General features: G+C 39.8%; 1 protein-coding gene across 1 annotated transcript in view; it reads left to right on the forward strand.

Annotated features, from left to right (window-relative positions):
- The window catches only part of LOC114666282 (deubiquitinase DESI2), a 186,689-nt gene extending 180,830 nt beyond the window's left edge, over positions 1-5,859 (forward strand). The window contains exons 4-5 of the mRNA XM_028821102.2: positions 1,103-1,244; positions 3,601-5,859. Of these exons, the coding sequence (XP_028676935.1) occupies positions 1,103-1,244; positions 3,601-3,855 (397 nt within the window). The 3' untranslated portion in view covers positions 3,856-5,859. The remainder of the gene's footprint in view (positions 1-1,102; positions 1,245-3,600) is intronic.
- Positions 5,860-25,305: the final 19,446 nt, after the last annotated feature.

Genomic DNA, 25,305 nt, shown 5'->3' on the forward strand with positions numbered 1-25,305 from the left:
TAAATCAACTTTTTCATGATATTCTAAGTTTATGACCAGCACCTGTAAAATGCTATTGGGGAAAAATGCCCAAAGATGCTCTAACATTTGCTAAACTTAAACTGGCAAGTTTACGAAATTCTTACTAAGTTTATTATTTGTAATCTGCCATCAGTTTCAGTGAACCTGTAAATACAACAGACCAATGACACTGTGGTGCGTATTGAATATTTTTGTTCCAAGCTGTTGGATTTAACCAGTAAACAAAGCAGACCAGTGATGTAAAAATATTATACAGTCTTTTGCCATCTTTTGCATCATTTTTTTATGCAATTGGTAGTCTTTCTGTTTATCCAGCAGAGGTACCAAATTCGGAGTGAATGTTCAACTACAAAATTTCTTCTTAGCTGTTGCACACATGTTACTATTAATTACCAATACCAGGCATTCAAGAAGGGTTTCCACTCCATGGCTAACCAAGCAGGTACAAGTTCCTTTTAGTCTGATTTCTCCCATAGCCTCATAATCTAAATATTTCCAGCTCAGTAGGAAAATTGAAAATAAAATTGTGTCATGGCATTCTTTCCTTTGGATCGCTGACAAGTGTTTCTTCCATGTTAACAGGTCCAGCCGAGTTCACTTTTGTATAATATATAAACCAATAATATTTGTAAAAAATGTAAATATTTTATATTTGTTTTTAATGGTGTCAGTTACATTTGTAATACACAGTATTGCTGGCCATAACACTAATGAGCATTATGGTCCAGCATTGGGTCCAGGGTAGTTAAGGTATCTCTAGTATGGCACTAAAGTAATAGTCCAAAGGGCAACCTCTGCATTCAGTAATGATGTCTGTAGATAGCCTGGAGGGGATCAGTACTGTTTTAGAGTTGCAAATGATTTATGGTGCAGACCTTAGCTTAATCTGTCCTCCATGCTCTTTACAGTACAGATATTGTAGATGGATGAAGTTTAACTGAGCAGGAATTCTGTCCAGGAACAATACGTTCTTTGTAGGTTCAGTAATACCGATCAGATAGTAGTGTCGCAATGATTAGTTCACTTTTATGTTTCATGGAGTCATATAAGGATTAATGTAACTGTTTCTTTGTATATGCAGGGAAGCCATTGTTCTTGGCAGCACGGACTTTACTGAAGAGGATATTGAGCGCATTGTGGAGGAGCTTGGAAAGGAATACAAAGGAAATGCCTACCACCTCATGCACAAAAACTGCAATCACTTTTCATCTGCATTGTCAGAGGCAAGTAGCAATTTTAGTCACATTTATTATCCCAGGTTGAAGTGCCTGAATGAAATAGATTGTATTGTCTTCTATAATTTCATTAACATGAATTTTTAATCCCTTCATAACATACAGTTTCTGGTCTTCATGTGCTGCTTGGGGTCAACATGTAGCAAAAATACCACAGTGGAATCTATCAACAGAGAAAAGGGGCCACTTGACTTGTGACTGCGATGTGGTACTTGGCACACTTGCCTTTCACCCAAGCAAATCATGGTTCAGTTGCATTACTTAATTGAATATATTACACGTTAAGATTAACTTTTGGTTTAATCAGGTGTGTGGAGCCAAATTGTCTCTGGAGTTACTTGCTGCAATATGAGGTTACAACCATGAACTCTTACCTTTGCTCCATCATTGCAATTTGGCTGGCATTGTTTCTCTGTCATATTTGAAATTGCATTAGTCAGGTTTTTGACATAAAATTATGTGATGGGAGCAGCTTTGGGTCAGAGATGCGGTGGCAGCCCAACAAATGAAATAATGATTTGGGATCCCTAATTTGTATTTTGTCTCCACATTACCTCTGTAAATTTACAGGTGAGTTTATAAATAATGTCTGGACAAAGCGAGGAAATAGAATTAAAGTTTCCAAACAGTGAATGATATGAAATATACAGAGTGATCTTTCAACAGAGAAACAGTGCCACTCTGGGTGTAATGGTGGTGTGATGATTATAACACTTGCCTTTCAGTCAAGAAATCTCTGGTAATTCTACCTCTTACATATTTTTTTTCACCCTGCCCCATAGCTTTAGATTTCTCCAAAATTAGGATCTCCAGTTTTTGACTGATCTCGACGTTTTAGGGTCCCTTGATACCGATATCTCGATGATGTCTGTGTGTTAGTTTCTTAAGGACGGTCTTGAGCTAAAACAGCTGGACATAAAAATACCAAACTCGAAACTTAAATCTGTTATGAGATGACGATGTGCTGATTAGTTTCTGAGCCAAATCATTCAAGATAAAGTTACACTCTAGAAGAACCCTCAAATACCATCATTCTGCAATTAATTATGAACTCTTCTCATCAATTGCTGTCATAATAACCTATTTTATTATTAGAAAGATCAGCATCAGAGTGGTAAATAATTACTAGAATTTTATAAAATACTGCAAAGCCTACTGATGCTCACGTCCCAATTTTTTTTTTTTTTTTTAAATTTCCAGTCAGACATATTTCACAGTATTTTTGTCACTGCCTTAAGCCATCCCCGGAAGGGTCATATTTATTTTTTGCAGTTTGGGATTATTTGTTGCAGAAGGATTATTGTTTGCAAAAAGCTTTCTAATACTAACAGTAATTTTGTACTAAAGACAATACTATTAAGGGTAATAAAGTGTGGTAATATAAAAGTTGTACTTAACTTTTTACTTATCAATCCATCTTTCCACTTTCTCACTCAAGCAATGTTGCTTAATTCAGCTAGTGAGTAACCTAAAATATTACTTTCATCCAAACAGCTATGACCTGCATGTTATTATTTGCCAATATAATATCTTTAGTATTCATAGGTTCCGTGTACGCTTTTTGTTTTATTCTTGTCAGTTTTTACCATTTAGATAGATAGGTAGATAGATAGGTAGGTAGGTAGGTAGGTAGGTAGGTAGGTAGGTACTTTATTAATCCCCAAGGGGAAATTCACATACTCTAGCAGTAGCATACTGATAAAAACAATATAAATTAAAGAGTGATAAAAACACAGTGCAAGTTAAAAAGTACAAGGTGGAGAATGCGAGGCAGGTATAACAGTCAATTACATTGTATAATGTTACCGTTTACTTAGTAATATGATCTTTACTTTCTAACCCTTGTTTCAGTGTGTCAACATAAATCTTCAAATAAAAAAGGTAAAATGGAGAAAGCCATTATCATGGGGTGTCACATTCTGTGGTTAATGTGACTTTTAGTTTTATCCACGTATTATCTAACTCACTTTTCCATTTCAGTCACAGGAAAGCAATGCATATCCTGGCAGCATTGGGCACACAGAGTGCCAGTCCATCACATGGCACACTCACACCTATATCCATACCAGGCCAATTCAAAGTCACCTATTCAACTGATACTCCAAATTTCTTCCCACAGCCCAAAAAAATGTGTATCTGGAGAAAGGCCAAAGACCAAACGAAATTCCATACAGAGCGTTTACTGTCCAGGAATTTGTCTGAAGACTCTACATCTGTGAGGCAGCAGCGCTAACCACTGTTGTTTGTTTTTTTTTTTTTTTTTGTTTGTTTTTTACTTTTAATTAGTAAAAAATTAGTACATTTTAATAACGAGTTAACTTTGTATTGTTTTGTTTGCTTTTAGATCCTCTGTGGAAGGGAGATCCCTCGCTGGGTGAACCGCTTGGCATACTTCAGCTCCTGCATCCCATTTCTCCAGAGTTGCCTGCCCAAAGAGTGGCTTACACCTGCTGCATTACAGTCTAGTGTCAGCCAAGAACTGCAAGGCGAGCTGGAAGAGGCTGAGGATGCAGTGGCTTCTGCCTCTGCTTCCTCTTCATCTGCGTCTGCCTCCAAGCCCACAATGGTTCCACGGCCAAACCACCATGCAAAACGATAACTCGGGAAGAGCACAGTGACTGAATGTACAACCTCTGATTGTGCTTGACAAGATTTTTGAGTGATTTGGGGAGGGTCTAGAATTTTTCTTAATCATTTGGATGTGGGTGCAGATATTGTGGGAATAAACCAATACCAAACATTCCTTTTTATTAAATAGAAATATATAGGTTTTACTACAAGATTGTTTTAATTTTTTAGTTCTCTGGCCTTTCAGTTGTAAACTCAGGATCATAATTTTGTAGTCCCGTGATAATCAGTGTTCTCTGGTAGAGGTCAACAGTTGCCTCTGGGGAAAAAAAATATATTTTTGTTTACATGGTTCTTTTCCACGAGGTTAGAGTCAGTAAACAGTATTTATGGACTGTTTACAGATATTAAGTGCATAAAATACTGAAAATATCTGGCAACAGGAGTTAACACTAGCAAACGGTTCTTTCTTGAATATAACATGTTTGAAAAATAATTTTTGTTCATTATTTTCCTGTTTGTATTGCATGCACATTTTTGGTGATTTTCACAACATGTGCTAATAACCATTTGAGAAAGATGAAGGGGGTTGGGGGTGGGTGTCTATGTCCCTGTGGTGTTTCTCATGTGGAAGAGTTAAATGATATTGTTTTCCTCAATTGATACTTGAGATCAATTTTGAAAACATTTAAAATATCTCTCAAATCCTAGTATTAGTAATCTTTCTACCAGTGCCTGCTACATTGCGTTTGCTTTTAAAATTAGATCTTTTAATTTAGGAAGGCTCATATGTATATGTTCTCCACACCACTTCAAACCAATGGAGAAACTGAAGTTTCTATTTGTTATTTGTATTGTGTGTTCTTCTTATCAAGTAGCACCAGCATAAATAATATTCTGTCTACAATGTACAGTAACAATCCCTCAGGCTAAAATAAAACATTTTAACTTTGGTTGGTTACACTAGCCACTGTTTGAGATACATTTTGTAATGGAAAAATCATTATAAAGTTTTTGAGAAAGTGGCACCAAATACATTGTAACCTTGTATTTTGAAGTTCCTTGAAATCTGAATCAAACACAAAGTGCATGTGTTTGAAATGTCTGACATGTTTAAATTCCATCCCATCATCTAAGCTGGAGAAAACTAATTTCCATGAAGGTTTATTGCTACTGTGTCCCCTCAGAAAAAGTGGTGCTGATCGTGCTAATACTGACTTCAGAACTTTAGTATGCCTTTTTCAAGAATGGCTATATGTGAAATAGTTGAAATTTAATCTAAGAGATGAAAGGACATTTAAAAATAAGCCCTGCTCCCTTATTTTACTTCAAAGCAAAATTTACAAGTATATCATTGGTGTTAAACTACAGTGCAATATTACAGTAACAGGAAGGGTCAGGGTATTGTAGAGCAAAGCTTTTCTGACAGCTTATTGACATGCTGCATTTTAAACCATTTGATCACTTGCTGCCTATGACAATGCTGACAATCGATATGTTATGAATCAAAGTGAAATGAGGCTGATATTTTCACACATTTGTGAATGGGTGTATGGTAAGTCCCGCTACATTTTTCCTGTACATTATTTTTATTGTGCTTAGAATAGCTAGTGGTGGAAATTAGTTGCCAGGCAGTTTAGATTGATAGAAGTTTATTTTTCCCTAGGAGGAAATTTGTCTATATACACATACAATATATTCTGAACACACTGGAATGGCTAAAAAGGAAGACAACAGAAAAAAGAAAACTTTTGACTTGGCAGTCACAGTAAAGTATTATGCTGGCATAGTGGTGTTGGTATAAAGGAGCTCCAGCAGCGTTTTCTGACACACTTGTGCTGAATAATTTGCTGGCTGTAAGCCTTCAATGTTAGTGTGTCAGACAGAGCACATACAGCATCTAAACAGTTTGGCATCTAAAGCAGTTCAGACATAAAACATGTGCAGAGGTTGAAGGCGATGAGACAGAACTCCAGAGAATTAGTTACTTGATATAGTCAAATCTCCAGCAACAAATTGTCCACAATGAATGATTTTTTTTTTTAACATTTGTATATATACATCCATTTTTTTATTTATGAAAGTAAAAACTGGGGGGGGGGGGGGGGATGAATATGCCTGTTTGGTGGCAGAGTAACACAGAGGTTAGTTGTGCTAACTCACTGATCCATCAGTTTCTTTCAGAATTCCAAGTCTGGTAATTTTCTGTGTGGAGTTTGCACATTTTTCTGTTCTCCCCATGAGTTTTCCTTCTCAGAGATGTGCAGAATAGGGTAACAAGCTGATTCTGATAGGTCCTGTGTGAATAAGCTCTATGATGGACTAATGCTTCTTAATGAATAGGATTCGCCTTTTCGCCCAATTTGGGGTTGAGATACAAACATAGCAAAATGCCTATTTATTAAAACAGGCACAATTTTACAATAATAAGTCCATCAGTTTCGATCACTTCATACATTTATGAATCTCTATTCACCAGAAATGCTAGCCCTTACATGCCTTTTTTTTGTTCATCAGACATCCTAGCCCTTACATCTGTATGTCTTTGTGCTTCTTGTTGCCTTTGTTCATCGGATGTTGCAGCCCTCTTGTGCATGCCGGGCGACACAGCACCCTGGCACAGATGCCAGAATATTTTGTCTTTTTTATAAATGCAGAGATTATTTACTTCCACTATACATTACAGCATCATTTTGAAAATGGTGCATATGGCAGCCCTTTATGATTTGATTGACCTTGAGCTGTTTGTATTTACAATTAAAGTTTATATGTAGTTGTTTTCAAAATAGTTCCTGTTTACACTTTCCATTTGTTTCTTTTACCTGTTCTTTATAGCATTATTGTAGTTATGGGGCTGCTGGAGTACTAGCTGTGATCTAATTACGCACATAGCAAGCAATTAACTGACCTCTGATGCTGATGGTTTTTGTGGTGCATATCCCAAAAGTATGGTTTCCTCTTGGAGAAACTGGGCTAATTATTAGCCACCAGGCCTTTTAACTAATTTCTATACAGTAGATTAGCCACAACATCTAGATATAACATAGGAGGGTGAAATGTGGGGTACCTTTATCTTATATCATTTACAGTGGCTTTAATATTTCCATATGTCACAGGTACTGTAGCATGTGGCATGTTGTTTGCTGAACACTTACGTAGTAACTAGAAATGAGGTCTTTATTATTGACTGACATGCAATTCCAAGCCTTGTTACACTTCATTTTGCATTTTACCAAAAACGAATGTTATGTCTCTTAACAGTCAAATAAAATACATTGCATTTCTCACGCCTTTCACCATCATGTTCAGTGAAACACAATGAGGGCATGGCACTGTCTAGTGGATAAGTGCCCCTCCATTTCTGTGATATAATTAATTTTATACAATATTACAACTTTTTTTTATTTGATTAAGCCAAATTATAAATAGGTTATGATATATTTTTTTCTCAAATTAATCATTAAAATGCTTTGTTATTGCATTCATTACCTCAGACAGTCAAGCTGTTTATTTTTATTATAGGTTTGTTAGTTCAAGACTGATTGGAATACTATTTTATGTTTGAAGGAAGGCTTGGAAAAAGAATCCATTCTTTACTTGGATCTGCTCTTTTTAAATGTGACAGTTTGCAAATCTTACAAACACATTAGATTTAGCTCAAACACCGCTGAAAAATGAATACGCTGAAGAAACCATTTCCAGCATGTAAGTGAATGCTGGCAGAGCTATAGAAGTTAACTCACTTGATGATTTCAGGTAAAATCAGTTCATCTGTTTGTTGATGCATCGTTAATTCTTTACACAGCTTAAATGTTTCCCCATTCTTAGCATTTGTTTTTCAATGTGCATGCACTTGATATCTGAAAGTTTGCAGTGTACCAGTCCTTCAGTAAAAGGTCAAACAGCCCCCATGTTTGTGTAACATCTCGGATTGCACTGGACAGCAAATTACTTTTTCAAAAGTTTTGCTTCCTGACGTTGTGTGGCTATGCCCATGGTGAAGATGCCCATTGTCACGGTTTGCACCAGAACTCGGCTCCCCATTAGTAGAAGGCTGAACTTGTTAGATGAAGAAGGTAAAAAGCACGGGACAACAAATGTGTTCAAAGGTTTTGTTTCCTGAAAAAAAAAATGGTGATTATGATAGACAGCTTCAAGCTTACTAGATTGAGAGTATCATATAAGAATTTGGAGAAACATTAAACTTCTATTGACTTAATCACTTAATGATGCTGGAGCAGTGCATTAGTTCAAATAGGCTAAACATGTTATGCTGCTGGTTTTCATTTGTGGTCAGCATGTGAGGTGTCTGGTTTCAGTGTCAAAAAATAGTCACCTAGCATTGATGGGCTCCACTTGCCGTTATGCTGCATTGCCATCATTGCAATGTCCTGGTGAAGGCCTTCACCATATTCATCACTGACTACACCAAGACTAACGGTGAATGCAGAAATGAATCTTTAGTGACATGTTGCACTTAACAGTTTTGTTTGCTTGAAGTATGTTGGACATAATTTAGTGCTCTGTAGTCTAAGAAAATTCACAACATCATCCTTGAATGCCTTCTATGCGATTTCCTTCAGTGCCCCACTAGCAGATCCTTGAACCGCCTGTCATTGATGAGGTGTCTGATTGATTTGTAGGCCAACAAAAATGCCTCCCTTTATCTTGGAATCAGTTATTTATGGAAACATCTGTCTGAAATATTGAAATCCTTTACCTTCTTTGTTCATCACTTTCAAGAAACTTTTCATAAGTTCAAATTTTATTTGAAGAGCTGACATGAATATCTTTACTGGGTCGACAAGTGGTTTATGTGCCATGCTTTTCTGCCCTTAGGGAGTGGCTGCTCCTTTTAATGTAAGGAGACTCTTTAGCATGGCTGTCTCATTGTGTCCAAGCTGCATTCCTAGCAACAGTGTCCCTATTTTTAGATCACCACAGATGTTCCTGTTGTTCTGTTTATATGTTATGTGTACATTTATAATACAAAAGGAAATCACAAAAATTGTTGATTGCAAGAAAATGGTATGTGAAAGAAAAATGTAAAGGTGAATTTTGTGATCAGCAGGCCATTAGATAACACACACAATTGTGTTTAGGAAGCAAAATCTTCATTGTCCAGTGTTATAGGTGACAGATTAATTTATAATGCAATAACTAATGTAAAAGACAGAAATCCACCACCATTGTTGGCATTTACAGTTGCATCTATGATTTAAGCTCGTTTTTACAGTCTAACATGTATGCTGGCACTTCATTGAAACAGTGTTTTACAGTAACATCTTGTCTTTAAAACCATAGTAAAGGAGATGCTGCTACTTAGTGTGTTCTGTAACCAGCAATGCTTTTAAGCCAATACAATTTACCTGCACTTTTTCTTCTGTATTTATTTTAAAATAAAGAATACTGCAGGAGATTTATAGGATGTAGGATGTTACCTATTATATTAATTCAACTTCAATCCTCTTCGTCCCTTGTGGGACATAAGGCTTATTATATTAATGCAGCTGTTTTATTTTTGTGTGTTTGTAGTAAATTCTGACATTTGAATAAGCTGATTTTCTAGGTGTGTAACCTTTTAAGTTGATAATGTCTGGCATTGAGGAAACCTCTAGCTGTATTTTGCAGTTTTGCAACTTTTAGAATGCTGCGCTCCATTATGGACAACACAACCAAAATCAAAAACAATCTAATAGCAATAATACTTTTATTCTGAGTAAATATTTTTTTATTGATTGATTGGGGAAAAATATGAAGCATGACTTATTAAAGGATTTGACCACCACCTCCCATAGTCCAGTTTTGTTTGGCCAGGAGCACACTTTTTAAACTTGATATTTTTTGGGGTTACTTTGATGTATTGATTCTTGAACTCTTTTTGTAAGATATTCCACAACTTGACAACCTGATCCTTTCAATTTAAATACATTTATGATTTAGTTTACATATGTGTGCTTTGTAAACGTGTGGATATTGAACTTCTGCATGGGACTCAGTCTAACAGTTCCCAGACAAAAACTGTGCAGCTGTTTTGGGTTAAGCATTTCTTGATGTACATCAATACATGTGCTTTGAATCTGAAACAGCATTTCTAGGTTTAGACTTCTTCCAAGTTAATTTTAAGGCATATGGGTTTCTGCAAGGATTTCAGTTTGTCATTATTTTTGGTTATATGCAAGTATGTGAAAGTTGCACTGTTAATGGTGCTATGTGAATATCAGGTGGAGTGGCTAGAAGGAAAATATGATTAAAGTCTGTTTCCATTGTATTTGAAAACTAAAAAAAAGTTTCCTAATTTGAGCTATTTATGCATAATTATTAAAAAAAAAAAACACACACACAATGATGTGCTTTTTCAAGGCAGAGCCGCTGAGAAGTTAGAATACATTGGAACGTAAAATAAGAAAAAAGGTCTCCCCAACCCCCATCTCAGAATGTTGTCACCTTCCAAAAATGAAAAAAAGAAAAAGCTTCCATCAGGGAGACCTCCAAAAACTACACATTTTCAAATCCAGTACGAGGAAGACTACTTAGTGTAATGTTAGTTGTGAGCTGTAAGCCATGGTCATTGGATTAGAATGGTCTGAAAATGTATTGAACTGTCATTCTAAAATATTGCAATGATTACCTGTTTTCTTTTAATTTCAGAGTGCACATTTTATAAATTGTTTTGGACTGTCCTTGTTTAATACTGTATGTATTTTAGTTTTTTTTTTTTTTTTTTTTGTAGCTGAACAGAAAAAATAGTATGATGTGTTGTGAATCTGAAATCTTTTTGTTACCATACCTCTAAAAAAAAAAAAAAAAAAAAAAACTATTAAAGACATTTTTGTTAAACAGTTTTTCAGTTGCATTTTTTAAGAGTAGGTATTGGAGACACAGACCAAAAAGACCTGTCTTTTGTTCACAGGGGGCCTCTGGATGTGCATTTTGTGTTGGAAATCTGTGCTTTCCGTGGCTTGCACCACGAGGAGAGGTGTGAGTGTAGAATAGGCGTGTGTATGAGCGTGCTCTACCAAGGATGAGCTACCCTGAGATGGACGAAAGCAGGTACTCAAAATGGATGAATAGAGAACCTTACAGAACAAAATAATGGCCTTATAGTGTTTCATGAATGTTGTGATGTGAGATTTTGCATATAACGATAAGTATTTTGTATGTCTTTGCTTTGCCTAAGTTACAAATAATGTAATATTAGTGTTACATTATTGATAATAACAGCAATGGTTTGGTGATTTTAGAACCCCTGACAAACCCCCGACATCCCACACCCACCCATCCATCCATCCATCATCCCCACAATCATCCCCCCCCAACCCCCACCTTTTACAACTGAGTCTCTTAGAATTTTACAATAGGGTTGGGGGGAAGTGCCTGAAACAAATTTGGCTAATGTTACTCTGAAGTCTCTCAACTCCCACACAAAGCCAGCCTGCCTAACTGCCAAGCTTTACCTTAACATATGGTTTTGGGGGATGGCAGGTGTTAAGTTGTTCAATTAAACCCTTTGGTCTGAAGTATGGCTGTTTGGGACTGGCTTGTATCAGAAGCCTTTAAGTACTATGACGCCACATTGGCTGTAGGGGTTGGACAGATAATCTATAAATTTGCTTGCTTACCTCACTCTCTAACCAAACTGGACGAATGACCATCTCACATCATGAAATGAAAAAGACAACACAATGAAGAGCACAGCTCGGCAGCCATATTGAGACAGGCAATGCGGCCTGTTCTGAAGAAAGCTAAACACAAATGATGCCTTAACTAGAGACATTTTTAAGTAACTAACAAGTCTGTGTGCCGCCTGAAAGTACACATCACCATTTAATCAGGTTGTATGGTTGCCAATATTCAAATGTGCTTTGCATATTGTTATTATTTATGAATATTATTAATACATTGTTTAAATTGTAACTTAACTCCTGTCTTTTACTACACCTAATTGTCTGATGTTATAAATGTAGGAGGGAAGGTGGGGAGACGTTATATACTATATACCTTTATAAACAGTGGTAAGTCTGTGAGATTTGAGGCATTCTGACAAAGGCTACATATTAATAATACAAAAGAGGATAGTAGAGCAATATATCACTCTACCAAGACAAAACAATGAATACCACAGGTTTCAAACCATCCAAGGTGGAGCACAGAAGATATAGTAAGGAAAATAAGCAGAGAACAAGAGGGAAGAACCCATTTTACTGGATTTCTCTTATTTACTATGTTCTTGCTGCAGCTTTCTGATCAGACTGCACTTGAATTTTGCATTGTCATTATTTTGTTTTTTTTTTCTCTTTTTTTTTTTTTTTTTTTTTTCCCACATTGTCACTGTTTTGTTTATTTCTATTTTTTTCTTTTTGGTATCCTGTTTTTTTTTTTTTTTTTTTTTTTTTTTTTTAAATGGATATTTTTTTTTTTTATAATTTGGCAATATCACTGATGCTGGTTTGTGTTAATCAGTGCAGGATTTAATGCAGGCAGCTGGATCTGAGACGGCAATGTCTGTCTGTCTGAACATCTGTCTATTATATAGTGCCTTACATATCTATTTATCTATCGATGCCTAATGGGACTCTTTTATAATCTTTTTTTTTTAGTAATAAAGCCACAAAATGAGTCTTTTCAGAGGAGGGAATGCATTGAGGATATAAATATTATGCTTCAATTTGTTATTCTGACCATTTGTCTATAGACAGCAGGGACAATTTATAGCTTCCTATGTTACAAATGATTCCTATGTTACAAAAAAATCCCTACCAGGTTACAAATCATCCCTATGCATTGCAATGGTCTCTCTTCAGTTTACAAAAGGTCCCGAACATCAGTCTCTGTCCGTCCTATTGTGCCTTTCATGTCTTGTCTGTCTATAATAAACTACAAACTGTATGAACTGACAGAAGGTGGACAGGAGCCTGGAGTTCAGTATTACCAATTCAGGGGCCAAGGTGTGTCATAATAGCATTGAGCACAAGGCAGGAAACAACTCTGGTAGCAGACCCAGTCCATGCCAGGGCTAATGGATGTGCACACAAGAACAAATTGGATTTGCCAGTTTGGGGATATAGCAGGAAGCCCCACATTTTAAAATTTCTTCTCCCATGCTCAGCATGTGCCACATCTACCCGAACAGCATTCTGGTGCAGATTTGAACTCGAGATGCTTGATTCATTAGTGCAGTAGTTTCTAAACTCAGTCCTGATGACCCCATGGGGCTGTAGGTTTTTGTTCTGAGCAGATTCACAATCTGTGATAACAATTGTTATCGTTTATTTAGCTGGTCTTATTTTCTCATCGTGGTCTGCATTCAGAAAAGCACAGCAGTATGATTTTCATTTATAAAATTTTTAGAAATATTTCTGTATTTGCTATAGTTTTAAATGTTTCACGTTCTTTTATTATTTTCCTGTTATCCTGTATAGTTTGGTCCCTTCTTTGTACCCTAATAATGACCAATAATAGTGGTAGATTTAGGTATGGGCAACATGGGCAGCCAGCCACACAAAAAAAAAAATCCAGAATGATGATTACAACCGGAGCTGGTCAATCCGTTATTGGCACCTTTAATGAAACGTAAGCTGTGCTCAATCCATTAGTCTGTATTATGTATACAGCGGGTGCCAATTATGTAACAGATGGTGTGCGCTCTCTGAAAACCTAAGGGCTTGGGGAAGATTGTCACAGTCTAATGCTGGCTACCCCCTCCGGACAACAAGGGGTGCTGACCCCTTCTCCACCTTGGGCTCCAAACAGACTTCTACTGGCACTGACCATTAAAACAGACACCCAGGAAAACAACACTTAACAAGGAAAGGCTGCAACTACTTTCAAAGTAAAGTCAATAATAGAGTAAATAACCAGAGGTCTCTACGTTTGCATACACATAAAATGAGGCTTCAAATGTGCGTACGCAACTTCCCATGCAAATGTCATTGTTTATGTGTGTGTATATATATATATATATATATATATATATATATATATATATATAGCGCTTTTACTCACTACTCAAGGTGCTTTACATAGTGAGTGGGTAGCCACTTCAACCATCACTAATACCCAGCATACACCAGGATAATGCGACAGCAGCCATTAGGGGGCCAGAATCTCTAGGCGGTGGTGGGCAATTTAGCCAGGACAACGGGATACACCCTACTCTTTACGAAGGATGTCCAGGACTCTCTTATGACCACAGAGAGTCAGGACCTCTCCTTTACATCCCACATGAAGGATGGTGTCAGTTTTCCAGCACATTGTTTTTATCACTGCACTGGGGCATTGGGATCCAGTTTCAGACCACAGGGCAAGTGCCCTCTGCTGGCCTCACCACCACCACTTCCAGCAACAACCCAAGCTTTTCCTGCTTTAGGGGGATGACCACTGCTGAAGTGCATGTGGCTTGACTGCTGGACTTAAGGTGCAGCCTTTCACCAATTCTTGAAGTGTAACACTTTAAAAAAGGACTTACTTATACTCTAATAGTCACTTCTGCTATATAGTAGGATACCCATGAAAACGTTACGTATGTTATAATTTAATACATAAGTAATAGATGCACTATACAATATTATACAAACCTCCTATGACGAATAAAAAATTTGGACGGCGCTTTCCCCCGCCTGGACGCGGGTCACCGGGGCCCCCCTCTGGAGCCAGGCCTGGAGGTGGGGCTCGATGGCGAGCGCCTGGTGGCCGGGCACAGCCCGAAGAGGCAACGTGGGTCCCCCTTCCCATGGGCTCACCACCTATGGAAGGAGCCAAGGAGGTCGGGTGCATTGTGAGTTGGGTGGTGGCCGAAGGCGGGGACCTTAGCGGTCCGATCCTCGGCTACAGAAACTGGCTCTTGGGACGTGGAATGTCACCTCTCTGAAGGGGAAGGAGCCTGAGCTAGTGCGCGAGGTTGAGAGGTTCCGGCTAGATATAGTCGGGCTCACCTCGACGCACAGCTTGGACTCTGGAACCAATCTCCTTGAGAGGGGCTGGACTCTCTACCACTCTGGAGTTGCCCCCGGTGAGAGGCGCCGAGCGGGTGTGGGTATACTTATTGCCCCCCCGACTTGGAGCCTGTATATTGGGGTTTACCCCAGTTGACGAGAGGGTAGCCTCCCTCCGCCTTCGGGTGGGGGACGGGTCCTAACTGTTGTTTGTGCGTATGCACCGAACAGCAGTTCGGAGTACCCCCCCTTTTTGGAGTCCCTGGAGGGGGTGCTAGAGGGCATACCTTCTGGGGACTCCCTCGTACTGCTGGGAGACTTCAATGCTCACGTGGGCAATGACAGTGAGACCTGGAAGGGCGTGATTGGTAGGAATGGCCCCCCCGATCTGAACCCGAATGGTGTTTTGTTATTGGACTTCTGTGCTCGTCACGGATTGTCCATAACGAACACCATGTTCAAGCATAGGGGTGTTCGTATGTGCACTTGGCACCAGGACACCCCAGGCCTCAGTTCGATGATCGACTTTGTGGTCGTGTCGTCGGACTTGCGACCACATGTCTTGGACACTCGGGTGAAGAGAGGGGCGGAGCTATCAACTGATCACCACCTGGTGGTGAGTTGGCTTCGATGGTGGGGGAGGATGCCGGTCAGGCCTGGTAGGCCCAAACGTGTTGTGAGGGTCTGCTGGGAACGTCTGGCAGAGCCCCCTGTCAGAAGTAGCTTCAAATCCCACCTCCGGCAGAACTTCGACCATGTCCCGAGGGAGGTAGGGGACATTGAGTCCGAATGGGCCATGTTCCGTGCTTCTATTGTTGAGGCGGCTGACCGGAGCTGTGGCCATAAGGTGGTCGGTGCCTGTTGTGGCGGCAATCCCCGAACCCGTTGGTGGACACCGGCGGTGAGGGATGCCGTCAAGCTGAAGAAGGAGTCCTACCGGTCCCTTTTGTCCTGTGGGACTCTGGAGGCAGCTAATAGGTACCAGCAGGCCAAGTGGAATGCAGCTTCGGTGGTTGCTGAGGCAAAAACTCGGGCATGGGAGGAGTTTGGGGAGGCCATGGAGAACGACTTTCGGACGGCTTCGAGGAGATTCTGGTCCACCATCCGGCGTCTCAGGAGGGGGAAGCAGTGCAGTGTCAACACTGTATATGGTGGGGATGGTGCGCTGCTGACCTAGACTCGGGACTTTGTGGGTCGGTGGGGGGAGTACTTCGAAGACCTCCTCAATCCCATTAACATGCCTTCCAATGAGGAAGCAGAGCCTGGGGACTCAGAGGTGGGCTCCCCCATCTCTGGGACTGAGGTCACCGAGGTGGTCAAAAAACTCCTTGGTGGCAGGGCCCCGGGGGTGGATGAGATACGCCCGGAGTTCCTAAAGGCTCTGGATGTTGTAGGACTGTCTTGGTTGACACGTCTCTACAACATCGCATGGACATCAGGGACAGTGCCTCTGGATTGGCAGACCGGGGTGGTGGTCCCCCTCTTTAAGAAGGGGGACCGGAGGGTGTGTTCCAACTACAGAGGGATCACACTCCTCAGCCTCCCTGGAAAAGTCTATTCGGGGGTTCTGCAGAGGACGGTCCGTAGGATAGTCGAACCTCGGATTCAGGAGGAACAGTGTGGTTTTCGTCCTGGTCACGGAACAGTGGATCAGCTCTACACCCTTAGCAGGGTCCTGGAGGGTTCATGGGAGTTCGCCCAACCAGTCTACATGTGTTTTGTGGACTTGGAAAAGGCATTCGACCGTGTCCCTCTGGGAATCCTGTGGGGGGTGCTCCGGGAGTGTGGAGTACCGGACCCCCTGATAAGGGCGGTTCGGTCCCTGTACAACCGGTGTCAGAGCTTGGTCCGTATTGCCGGCAGTAAGTCGAACCCGTTTCCAGTGAGAGTTGGACTCCGCCAGGGCTGCCCATTGTCACCGATTCTGTTCATAACTTTTATGGACAGAATTTCTAGGTGCAGCCAGGGTGTTGAGGGGGTCCGGTTTGGTGGACTCAGGAATGGGTCACTGCTTTTTGCAGATGATGTTGTCCTGTTTGCTTCATCAGGCCGTGATCTTCAGCTCTCTCTGGATCGGTTCGCAGCTGAGTGTGAAGCAGCAGGGATGGGAATCAGCACCTCCAAATCCGAGACCATGGTCCTCAGCCGGAAAAGGGTGGAGTGCCCTCTCAGGGTTGGTAGCGAGATCCTGCCCCAAGTGGAGGAGTTCAAGTATCTTGGGGTCTTGTTCACGAGTGAGGGAAGAATGGAGCGTGAGATCGACAGGCGGATCGGTGCGGCGTCCGCAGTGATGCGGGCTCTGAATCGGTCTGTCATGGTGAAAAAGGAGCTGAGCCATAAGGCAAAGCTCTCAATTTACCAGTCGATCTACGTTCCTACCCTCACCTATGGTCATGAGCTATGGGTAGTGACCGAAAGAACGAGATCGCGAATAAAAGCGGCTGAAATGAGTTTCCTCCGCAGGGTGTCTGGGCTCTCCCTTAAAGATAGGGTGAGAAGCTCAGTCATCCGGGAGGGGCTCAGAGTAGAGCCGCTGCTCCTCCGCATCGAGAGGAGTCAGATGAGGTGGCTCGGGCATCTGATCAGGATGCCTCCTGGACGCCTCCCTGGTGAGGTGTTCCGGGCATGTCCAACCGGGAGGAGGCCCCGGGGAAGACCCAGGACACGCTGGAGGGACTATGTCTCCCGGCTGGCCTGGGAACGCCTCGGGATTCCCCCGGAAGAGCTAGAAGAAGTGGCCGGGGAGAGGGAAGTCTCTGCTCAAGCTGCTGCCCCCGCGACCCGACCTCGGATAAGCGGAAGAGGATGGATGGATGGATAGATGCACTGCAGCAAGCGTTTTAAAGTGTTACTGAAATACTATACCCGGGTTTGCTTCCCGGGTTCTCCCTGCGTGGAATTTGCATGTTCTCCCCATGTCTGTGTGGGTTTCCTCCCACAGTCCAAAGACATGTAGGTTAGGTGCATTGGCGATTCTAAATTGTCCCTAGTGCGTGCGTGTGTGTGTGTGTGTGTGCTCCCTGCGGTGGGCTGGCTCCGTGCCCGGGGTTTGTTTCCTGCCTTGTGCCCTGTGTTGGCTGGGATTGGCTCCAGCAGACTCCCGTGATCCTGTAGTTAGAATATAGCGGGTTGGATAATGGATGGATGGTAATAGATGCACTGCAGCAAGCGTTTTAAAGTGTTACTGAAATACTATACACTTCACTGTTATCAAATGGTTTTGTTGCTTCTTGTTAATTAATTACTCCCAACTTAACCTGGGCTAACTTCCATTTAATACACCTTTTTAGGATAGCTAGTGCTCTACCATGTCTGTTATAGGTACTAATGGATGGTCGAGATTTATACTTGATGGGGGGGAAGATGTGTATTTTATGGGCTCTCCGACCTCAGAGAAACTGGGAAATTACAAAACTCTTGATCAAGTATGGAAATGCAGCCAGATCAGATAAACGACTTGTATGCATTATTGTACTATTATAATTATTGTATGTTACAATAACTATTCAGTGATATAAATTATATCACCATAATAATTCATATCACCAATCCATTACTATAATGTGTGTTAACGTGACACACATTACATCTCAGAAGTGACGAGTATGGTGCACAGACTATTCTAGTTCTCTGTGTGTTTGCACTTAAGAACTTCTGTTTTTTTTTTTTCTTCACTTTATATCAGCTATCTGTTGTCACTTCCCAGAGGAGCCTCCGACAGCCAAGCTTCACTCCATCATGCCTGCTCTGCTGAAAGCCGTTAACCAGCCGGCGTGGCGCTACATCCAGTTTTCATATGGTGCGGTTGTGCACACATAAAACATTTCTGCCAACATAAAAGGTCCATTTGCAGCAGTGTCCAGTTCTCCCAATGTAATCCAATCACTTTACTGTCCTCATATTGCATGCAGCAAGGGCACCTAGCGAGAATGAAGCTGCCCGTGTTAACCATTAGCAGTGTTAGTCCATTAACGCACAAGTCATCTGTGATGCCAAGACGAGACTTACAATCATCACGTCTCCGTAGCCTCGGTCAACACGTGATTGATTTCTTTTGTGGCACAGTTGCTTTGATAGACATAAAGGTTATGTACGTAGTGAATGCCTTATTGGTAACATGACATTAATGCAAATTTAAGTATTTTGGAAAATGCATGAGTGAAGAATAATGAACAAAATTGTTTATTTGCAAAATGAGCTGAGAAGTTTGTCCTGTTGAGAGACACCAGGGTTCTGATGATTAAGGTGGTTAGAAAGAAAACCCAACAGGCACACATGTAAGTCTGGTCTGGGAACACCTGAGCTAGTGTGTTACTTGGACATGTTCCTGGCAAGGGTATTGTCTTGGGGTTTAGAGGCCATGGCTGCACTCAATATGGAGCAATAAAAGCTGACAGGGTACACCAGCATGATGTTTCTCACCAGGCAGCCAAACATCCCCTCCAAGCTGTAACATTATAATCTCCTTAGAAGTGACGAGTCTGAAAAGAAACATTAATGTTCCCTTCTTTTGTGCACACAGGACAGCAGATTAATGTAAGCCGTTCAATAGCTTAACTTCAAAAATCAGCAGTGGCCACTTGTGACTTGTTATTTCATCTCCATCTCAGTCTTGCATGTCTGTTAAATGTTTATTACATCTTTGTTGTTCAGACTGGTGTGTTTTTTTTTCTCTGCTGAAAAATGTTTTTTTATTTACTGAAATTTGTGCGGTGTTTTGTCTTTTAAGACCACAAATGTTAAAGCTGCATTTGTTTAATTTTATTGGAATGTACATTCACCTGCTAGCTAGTACCACGTCGGACCCCCTTTTTGTCTTCAGAACTGCTGTAATTCTCCATGGCATTGATTCAACAAAGTGCTAGAAATATTCCTCAGGGATTTTGGTCCATATTGGCATGATAGCATCACACTGTAGCTGCAGATTTGTCAGCAGCACATCCGTAATGTGAATCTCCTGCTCCACCGTATCCCAATCTCTACTGGATTCAGATCTGGTGACTGTGGAGGCCATTTGAGTACAGTGAGCTCATTGTCATGTTCCAGAAACCAATTTGAGATGATCTGAGTTTTGTGACTTGGAGTGTTATCCTGCTGGAAGGAGCCATCAGAAGATGAGCACACTGCGGTCATAAAGTGATAGACATGGTCAGCAACAATATTCAGGTAGGCTGTGGCATTGAAACAATGCCCAGCTGGTACTAAGGGGCTCAAAGTGTGCCAAGAAAATATTCCCCACACCATTACATCACCACCACCAGCCTGAATCATTGATGCAAAGCAGGATGGATCCTTGCTTTCATGTTGTTGACTCCAAATTCTTACCCTGTCATCCGAATGTCACAGAGGAAACTGAGACTCATCAGACCAGACAACGTTTTTTCAGTCTTCTATTGTCCAATTTTGGTCATGCTGTGCAAATTGTAGCCTCAGTTGCCTGTTCTTAGCTGACAGGAGTGGCACCCTGTGTGGCCTTCTGCTGCTGTAGCCCACCTGCTTCAAGGTTCGACGTGTTTTGCATTCAGAGATGCTCTTCTACAGACCTCAGTTGTAACGAGTGCTTATTTGAGTTACTGTTGCCTTTCTATCAGCTCAAACCAGTCTGGCCATTCTCCTCTGACCTCTGGCATCAACAAGGCATTTTTTCCCAGAGAACTGCCACTCTTTTCCCTTTTTCGAACCATTCTCTGTAAATGCTAGAGATGGTTGTGCGTGAAAATCCCAGTATATCCACAGTTTCAGAAATACCCAGACCAGTCCATCTGGCACCAAGAACCATGCCATGTTCAAAGTCATTTCAATCGCCTTTCTTCCCCCATTCTGATGCTCAGTTTGAACGTCAGCCAGTCATCTTGACAATGTCTACAGGCCGAAATGCATTGAGTTACCGCCATGTGATTGGTTGATTAGATATTTGCGTTAACAAGCAGCTGAACAGGTGTACCTAATAAAGTGGCCAGAAAGCACTTACTCTATGAGTGTTATGTGGAGATTATTATTGCTACGTGACCAAATCTTTCCTCACAAAATAATTCAGTTCAATTTTGAATTTTTTCTGAAGTATTTGTTATGCTCAGAATATCATTTGAAGTATATTTTGAGCTTGTCTGTTCTTAACATTAGTTGAGGTAGAAACGACCCAAAATGAAGTATTTGCTACATATTTTTATCTTTCAATCAGCATTTTTTTTCTCTTTTATTCTTTTAACTTCTTTAGTGTTATGCTTAACCCTGAAAACAAGATAATTTTTTTTCAATAATAAAAAATGTTACGTGTAACAGATAGTGTATAAGTAAACATCAGCCTACTTACAGTAGTAAAGGCCTGTCTGCTGTCCATTGCTGTACTGATGCACGTTTAGTACACGTCCTTTGTGTGACATTTTTTGAGACAGTTCCCATTACACAGCTCGATGTCACAATCGAGACAGCAGAAATGTGCTGCTTTGCACACTTTTCTTATTTTTTAATCTGTTGCCTGCAGATGAGAGGGGTGAATGTTAGTGTTTGATTCACACGACCGACATGCCTCATGTGTTTATGTGGGCTACCACAGCGCAAGCCATGACATCCACATTTCCTCTGACACGAACAACAGTTGCCTCATTGTGAACAGTGCTTAGGGGATTAATATCTTTCTTGTCCTCCCACATAATCGTAATCACAAAGTTACAAGCACCATGGTGATCCTTCAGGTGACTGAACTCACCAGGCATATCACGTCAGTTCGGTTGCAGAGTATCATTTGCATCAGTGTCACTATCCGTATCAGCGTCTGATGACCAATTCACATTGTAATTACTATCACTAAATTCAAACTAAGGGTTCAGTGTCTGTTGTGAAAGTAGCTTTACAGATTCTCATTTACACGCCCTTGTGTTTTGAGTGCAGGTTCCACCCCATCATGATTATTGATGAGTTAACTGAGAGTGGCAAAATGCATAGACATATTCAGGATTTTGCGCAGCATTATGTTATTTTATCTGCTAGATGTCAGTGCGTTACTGCCCTAAGCGTTATTCAGGCTTTACACTATAAAGCAGACATGTCACCCGAAGTCTGACTCGGGCTTAACCGTAATAACACAGAATTCTGAAGTAGAGTCAAAATCTGGGTTATTGCCAAAGAGGTTAAAATAGCCTGGAATTTATATTTACGAGCTTAGAAAGATTAATTTTTATTGTCCAGAAGAGAGAAAATTGTTTAAATGTTTTTACAGAAATATTAAAGATCGGGTTGATCCACCCATTTTGTTGATCAGTTAAACAAACAGTAAAAGAATACATAGCCTTCTTTATTTAAAAACAAACCTGTGCCACAATTTTCTTGGGAATACAAAGGCAAAAAACTACGTGAGAACAAGTTTCAGAGCCTCTCTCTTCGTACCTTGAACTTGGGATTGGTAACGTCCGGTCTGGAGCACTGTGCCTGCTGCTAGCTCTGATTAACTGGAGAGTTAGAAGTCCATAGATCCATAACACCAAACCAGGAAATTAAATGAAAGCTCTACAAAATCATTTGTTATTTAGCCTCATACTAACCAATACACATTGCACCATTTATTGCATTTATGTATTTATATTCCATTAAATATTCTGTCTTTAAAAAATAAATAATAGTTAATCCCCCTGAAATTGGTAGAGCTCCATCAGTTTAAGGACCTTGAGCACAAAAAAATGAAAAATTTCTATAGTGATAGTGATGAGCGATTCAAGAATGATTCATTCTTTTTAATGACTCTTCTCAGATGGTGAAATAATTTGATTCATCAGCACAAAGAAATCAGTCAGGAGTGCTCTAGCACGTGTGATGTTGTCAACACCTTTCGTTTTGCAGGTAGATATTTATAGCACATGTGCAAGTACCTCTTGTCTGATTAATCGTGATTCATATTGACTTCACTTCCAGCGAATAGAAACCTGTCACTGGTGATTCTCTGATTCATCATATAAGTACAATACAGTACCAATACTTTAATTAGAATATATTAATTGTTTTATACAATGTATTGTGATTGTTTTATATTTAGCTTATAACTTATATTTGCATAATTCTCGCTCGTTGTGCAAATAGAATCATTACCTGAGAAGAAGGTGCATGATTGTCATTCATTTCATTCACAAACTGAATTATTACCCAAGAATGAGGCACACAATTCTCATTTATTTGGTTTACAGACTGAATCATTAACCAAGAAAAATTAGTGATTCTTATTCATTTGATTCACAATCTACAGTAAATCATCACCTCATTACGAGATGCATGATTCTTGTTAATTTGATTCACAAACTGAATCATTAACTGAGAACGATCTGCATGATTCTCATTTATTTGATTTTGCAAACTGAATCTTTTCCTAAGAGTGAGGCATATCATTCTCATTCATTTGATTCAAGAAATAAATCATTACATGAGAACAATTTGCATGGTTCTTTTTCATTTATTTTGCAAACTGAATCATTACCCAGGAATGAGGCGCACAATTCTTTTTATTTGATTCACAAACTGAATTACACGAGAACAACTTGCATGATTCTTGTTCATTTGATTTTGCAAATTGAATCATTACTTATGAGCAAGGTGAATAATTTGTATTCATTTGATTCACAAACACAATCATTTACCCAAGAATGAGGCACATAATTGTTTGTTTGATTCACAAACTGAATTATTACCTGAGAACAATTTGCATGATTCTTGTTAATTTGATTTTTCAAAGTAAACCATTACCTAAGAACGAGAAGCACAATTCTCACTTGTTCAGTTTGTGAGTCAAATAATTACCAGAGAACAATTTGCATGATTCTCATTTATTTGGTTTACAGACTGAATCATTAACCAAGAAAAATTAGTGATTCTTATTCATTTGATTCACAATCTACAGTAAATCATCACCTCATTACGAGATGCATGATTCTTGTTAATTTGATTCACAAACTGAATCATTACCTGAGAACGATCTGCATGATTCTCATTTATTTGATTTTGCAAACTGAATCTTTTCCTAAGAGTGAGGCATATCATTCTCATTCATTTGATTCATTACATGAGAACAATTTGCATGGTTCTTGTTCATTTATTTTGCAAACTGAATCATTACCCAGGAATGAGGTGCACAATTCTTTTTATTTGATTCACAAACTGAATTACACGACAACAACTTGCATGATTCTTGTTCATTTGATTTTGCAAATTGAATCATTACTTATGAGCAAGGTGAATAATTTTTATTCATTTGATTCACAAACACAATCATTTACCCAAGAATGAGGCACATAATTGTTTGTTTGATTCACAAACTGAATTATTACCTGAGAACAATTTGCATGATTCTTGTTAATTTGATTTTTCAAATTAAACCATTACCTAAGAACGAGATGCACAATTCTCACTTGTTCAGTTTGTGAGTCAAATAATTACCAGAGAACAATTTGCATGATTCTCGTTCAGTTGATTTGCAAACTAATTCATTATCAAAGAATGAGATGCATGATTTTCATTTATTTGATTCACGAGCACAATCATTAACCAAGAATGAGGCACACAATTACATGATTCACAAACTGAATCATTACCTAAGAATGAGATGAACGATTCTCACTTATTCACTTTGTGACTCAAATGATTACCTGAGAGCAATTTACGTGATTCTCATTCATTTGAATCGTAAACTAAAGCATAACCTAAGTTCGAGGCACACAATTCTTATTTGTTTGACTTCTGAAGTGAATCATTACCCAAAAACCAGACACATGATTCATGTTCATTCAGCAAACTGAATCACTACACAAGAAAGTGGTGTATCATTCTTGTTCACTTATAATTCTCTAACATATCGTCTTACTTTAATTATGGATTTTAACTATGTTATGTTCTGTTGTATGAGCCAAATAATCCCCCTGGGGACAAATGAAGTTCTGTCTATCTATCTGTGAGCTTTCAAACAGAACAATAGATACAATATGAATGTTAAGTATGTTTCATGAATAATTTATTTTGTATAATTGTGTGCAAGTTATTTGATTTTATGTTTGTGATGTGATTCATTTAGATGGCAAAGATTGACCATCACTATGTAGTGAGGGGTAAGAAGGTTGAAAAGTGGACACCCCCTGTGCAGTAAGTTGATGTTAGAAGTCACCAGAGTCTGGCGAGGTCACTTTGGCTCAATTGGGTAAAAAGGTGCTTTCTGAGTCAGAAGTCCAAGTCCATGGTGTGTGAGGATGTCCCCAAGTGATCCTCTCTTTGTCATTGGTTTTAATGTGGAGCGCCACTCTCTTTTACATAATATGACTTCAAGGCAGCACAGGAATAATGTAAATATTTTCAGACCCCTAATTAGCATGCCCTGCACTGACTGAAGACAAGCTGCAAAGGAGGATGGGTAATTTGACTAGACGCCCAGAGTGCATTAAGGTGAAATTGCATTGTCTACTGAAGTCTTGCCTGCATATTCCCTAGTGCTTCTAAAAGACTTCTGCATTTCAAGTCTAAGCTAACATGGCAGTTACTGTTTTGAAGGGCTGCAAGCGCAGAGTTTCAATTTT

This window comes from Erpetoichthys calabaricus, chromosome 15, assembly GCF_900747795.2.
Source record: "Erpetoichthys calabaricus chromosome 15, fErpCal1.3, whole genome shotgun sequence".
NCBI classification, from domain to species: domain Eukaryota; kingdom Metazoa; phylum Chordata; class Cladistia; order Polypteriformes; family Polypteridae; genus Erpetoichthys; species Erpetoichthys calabaricus.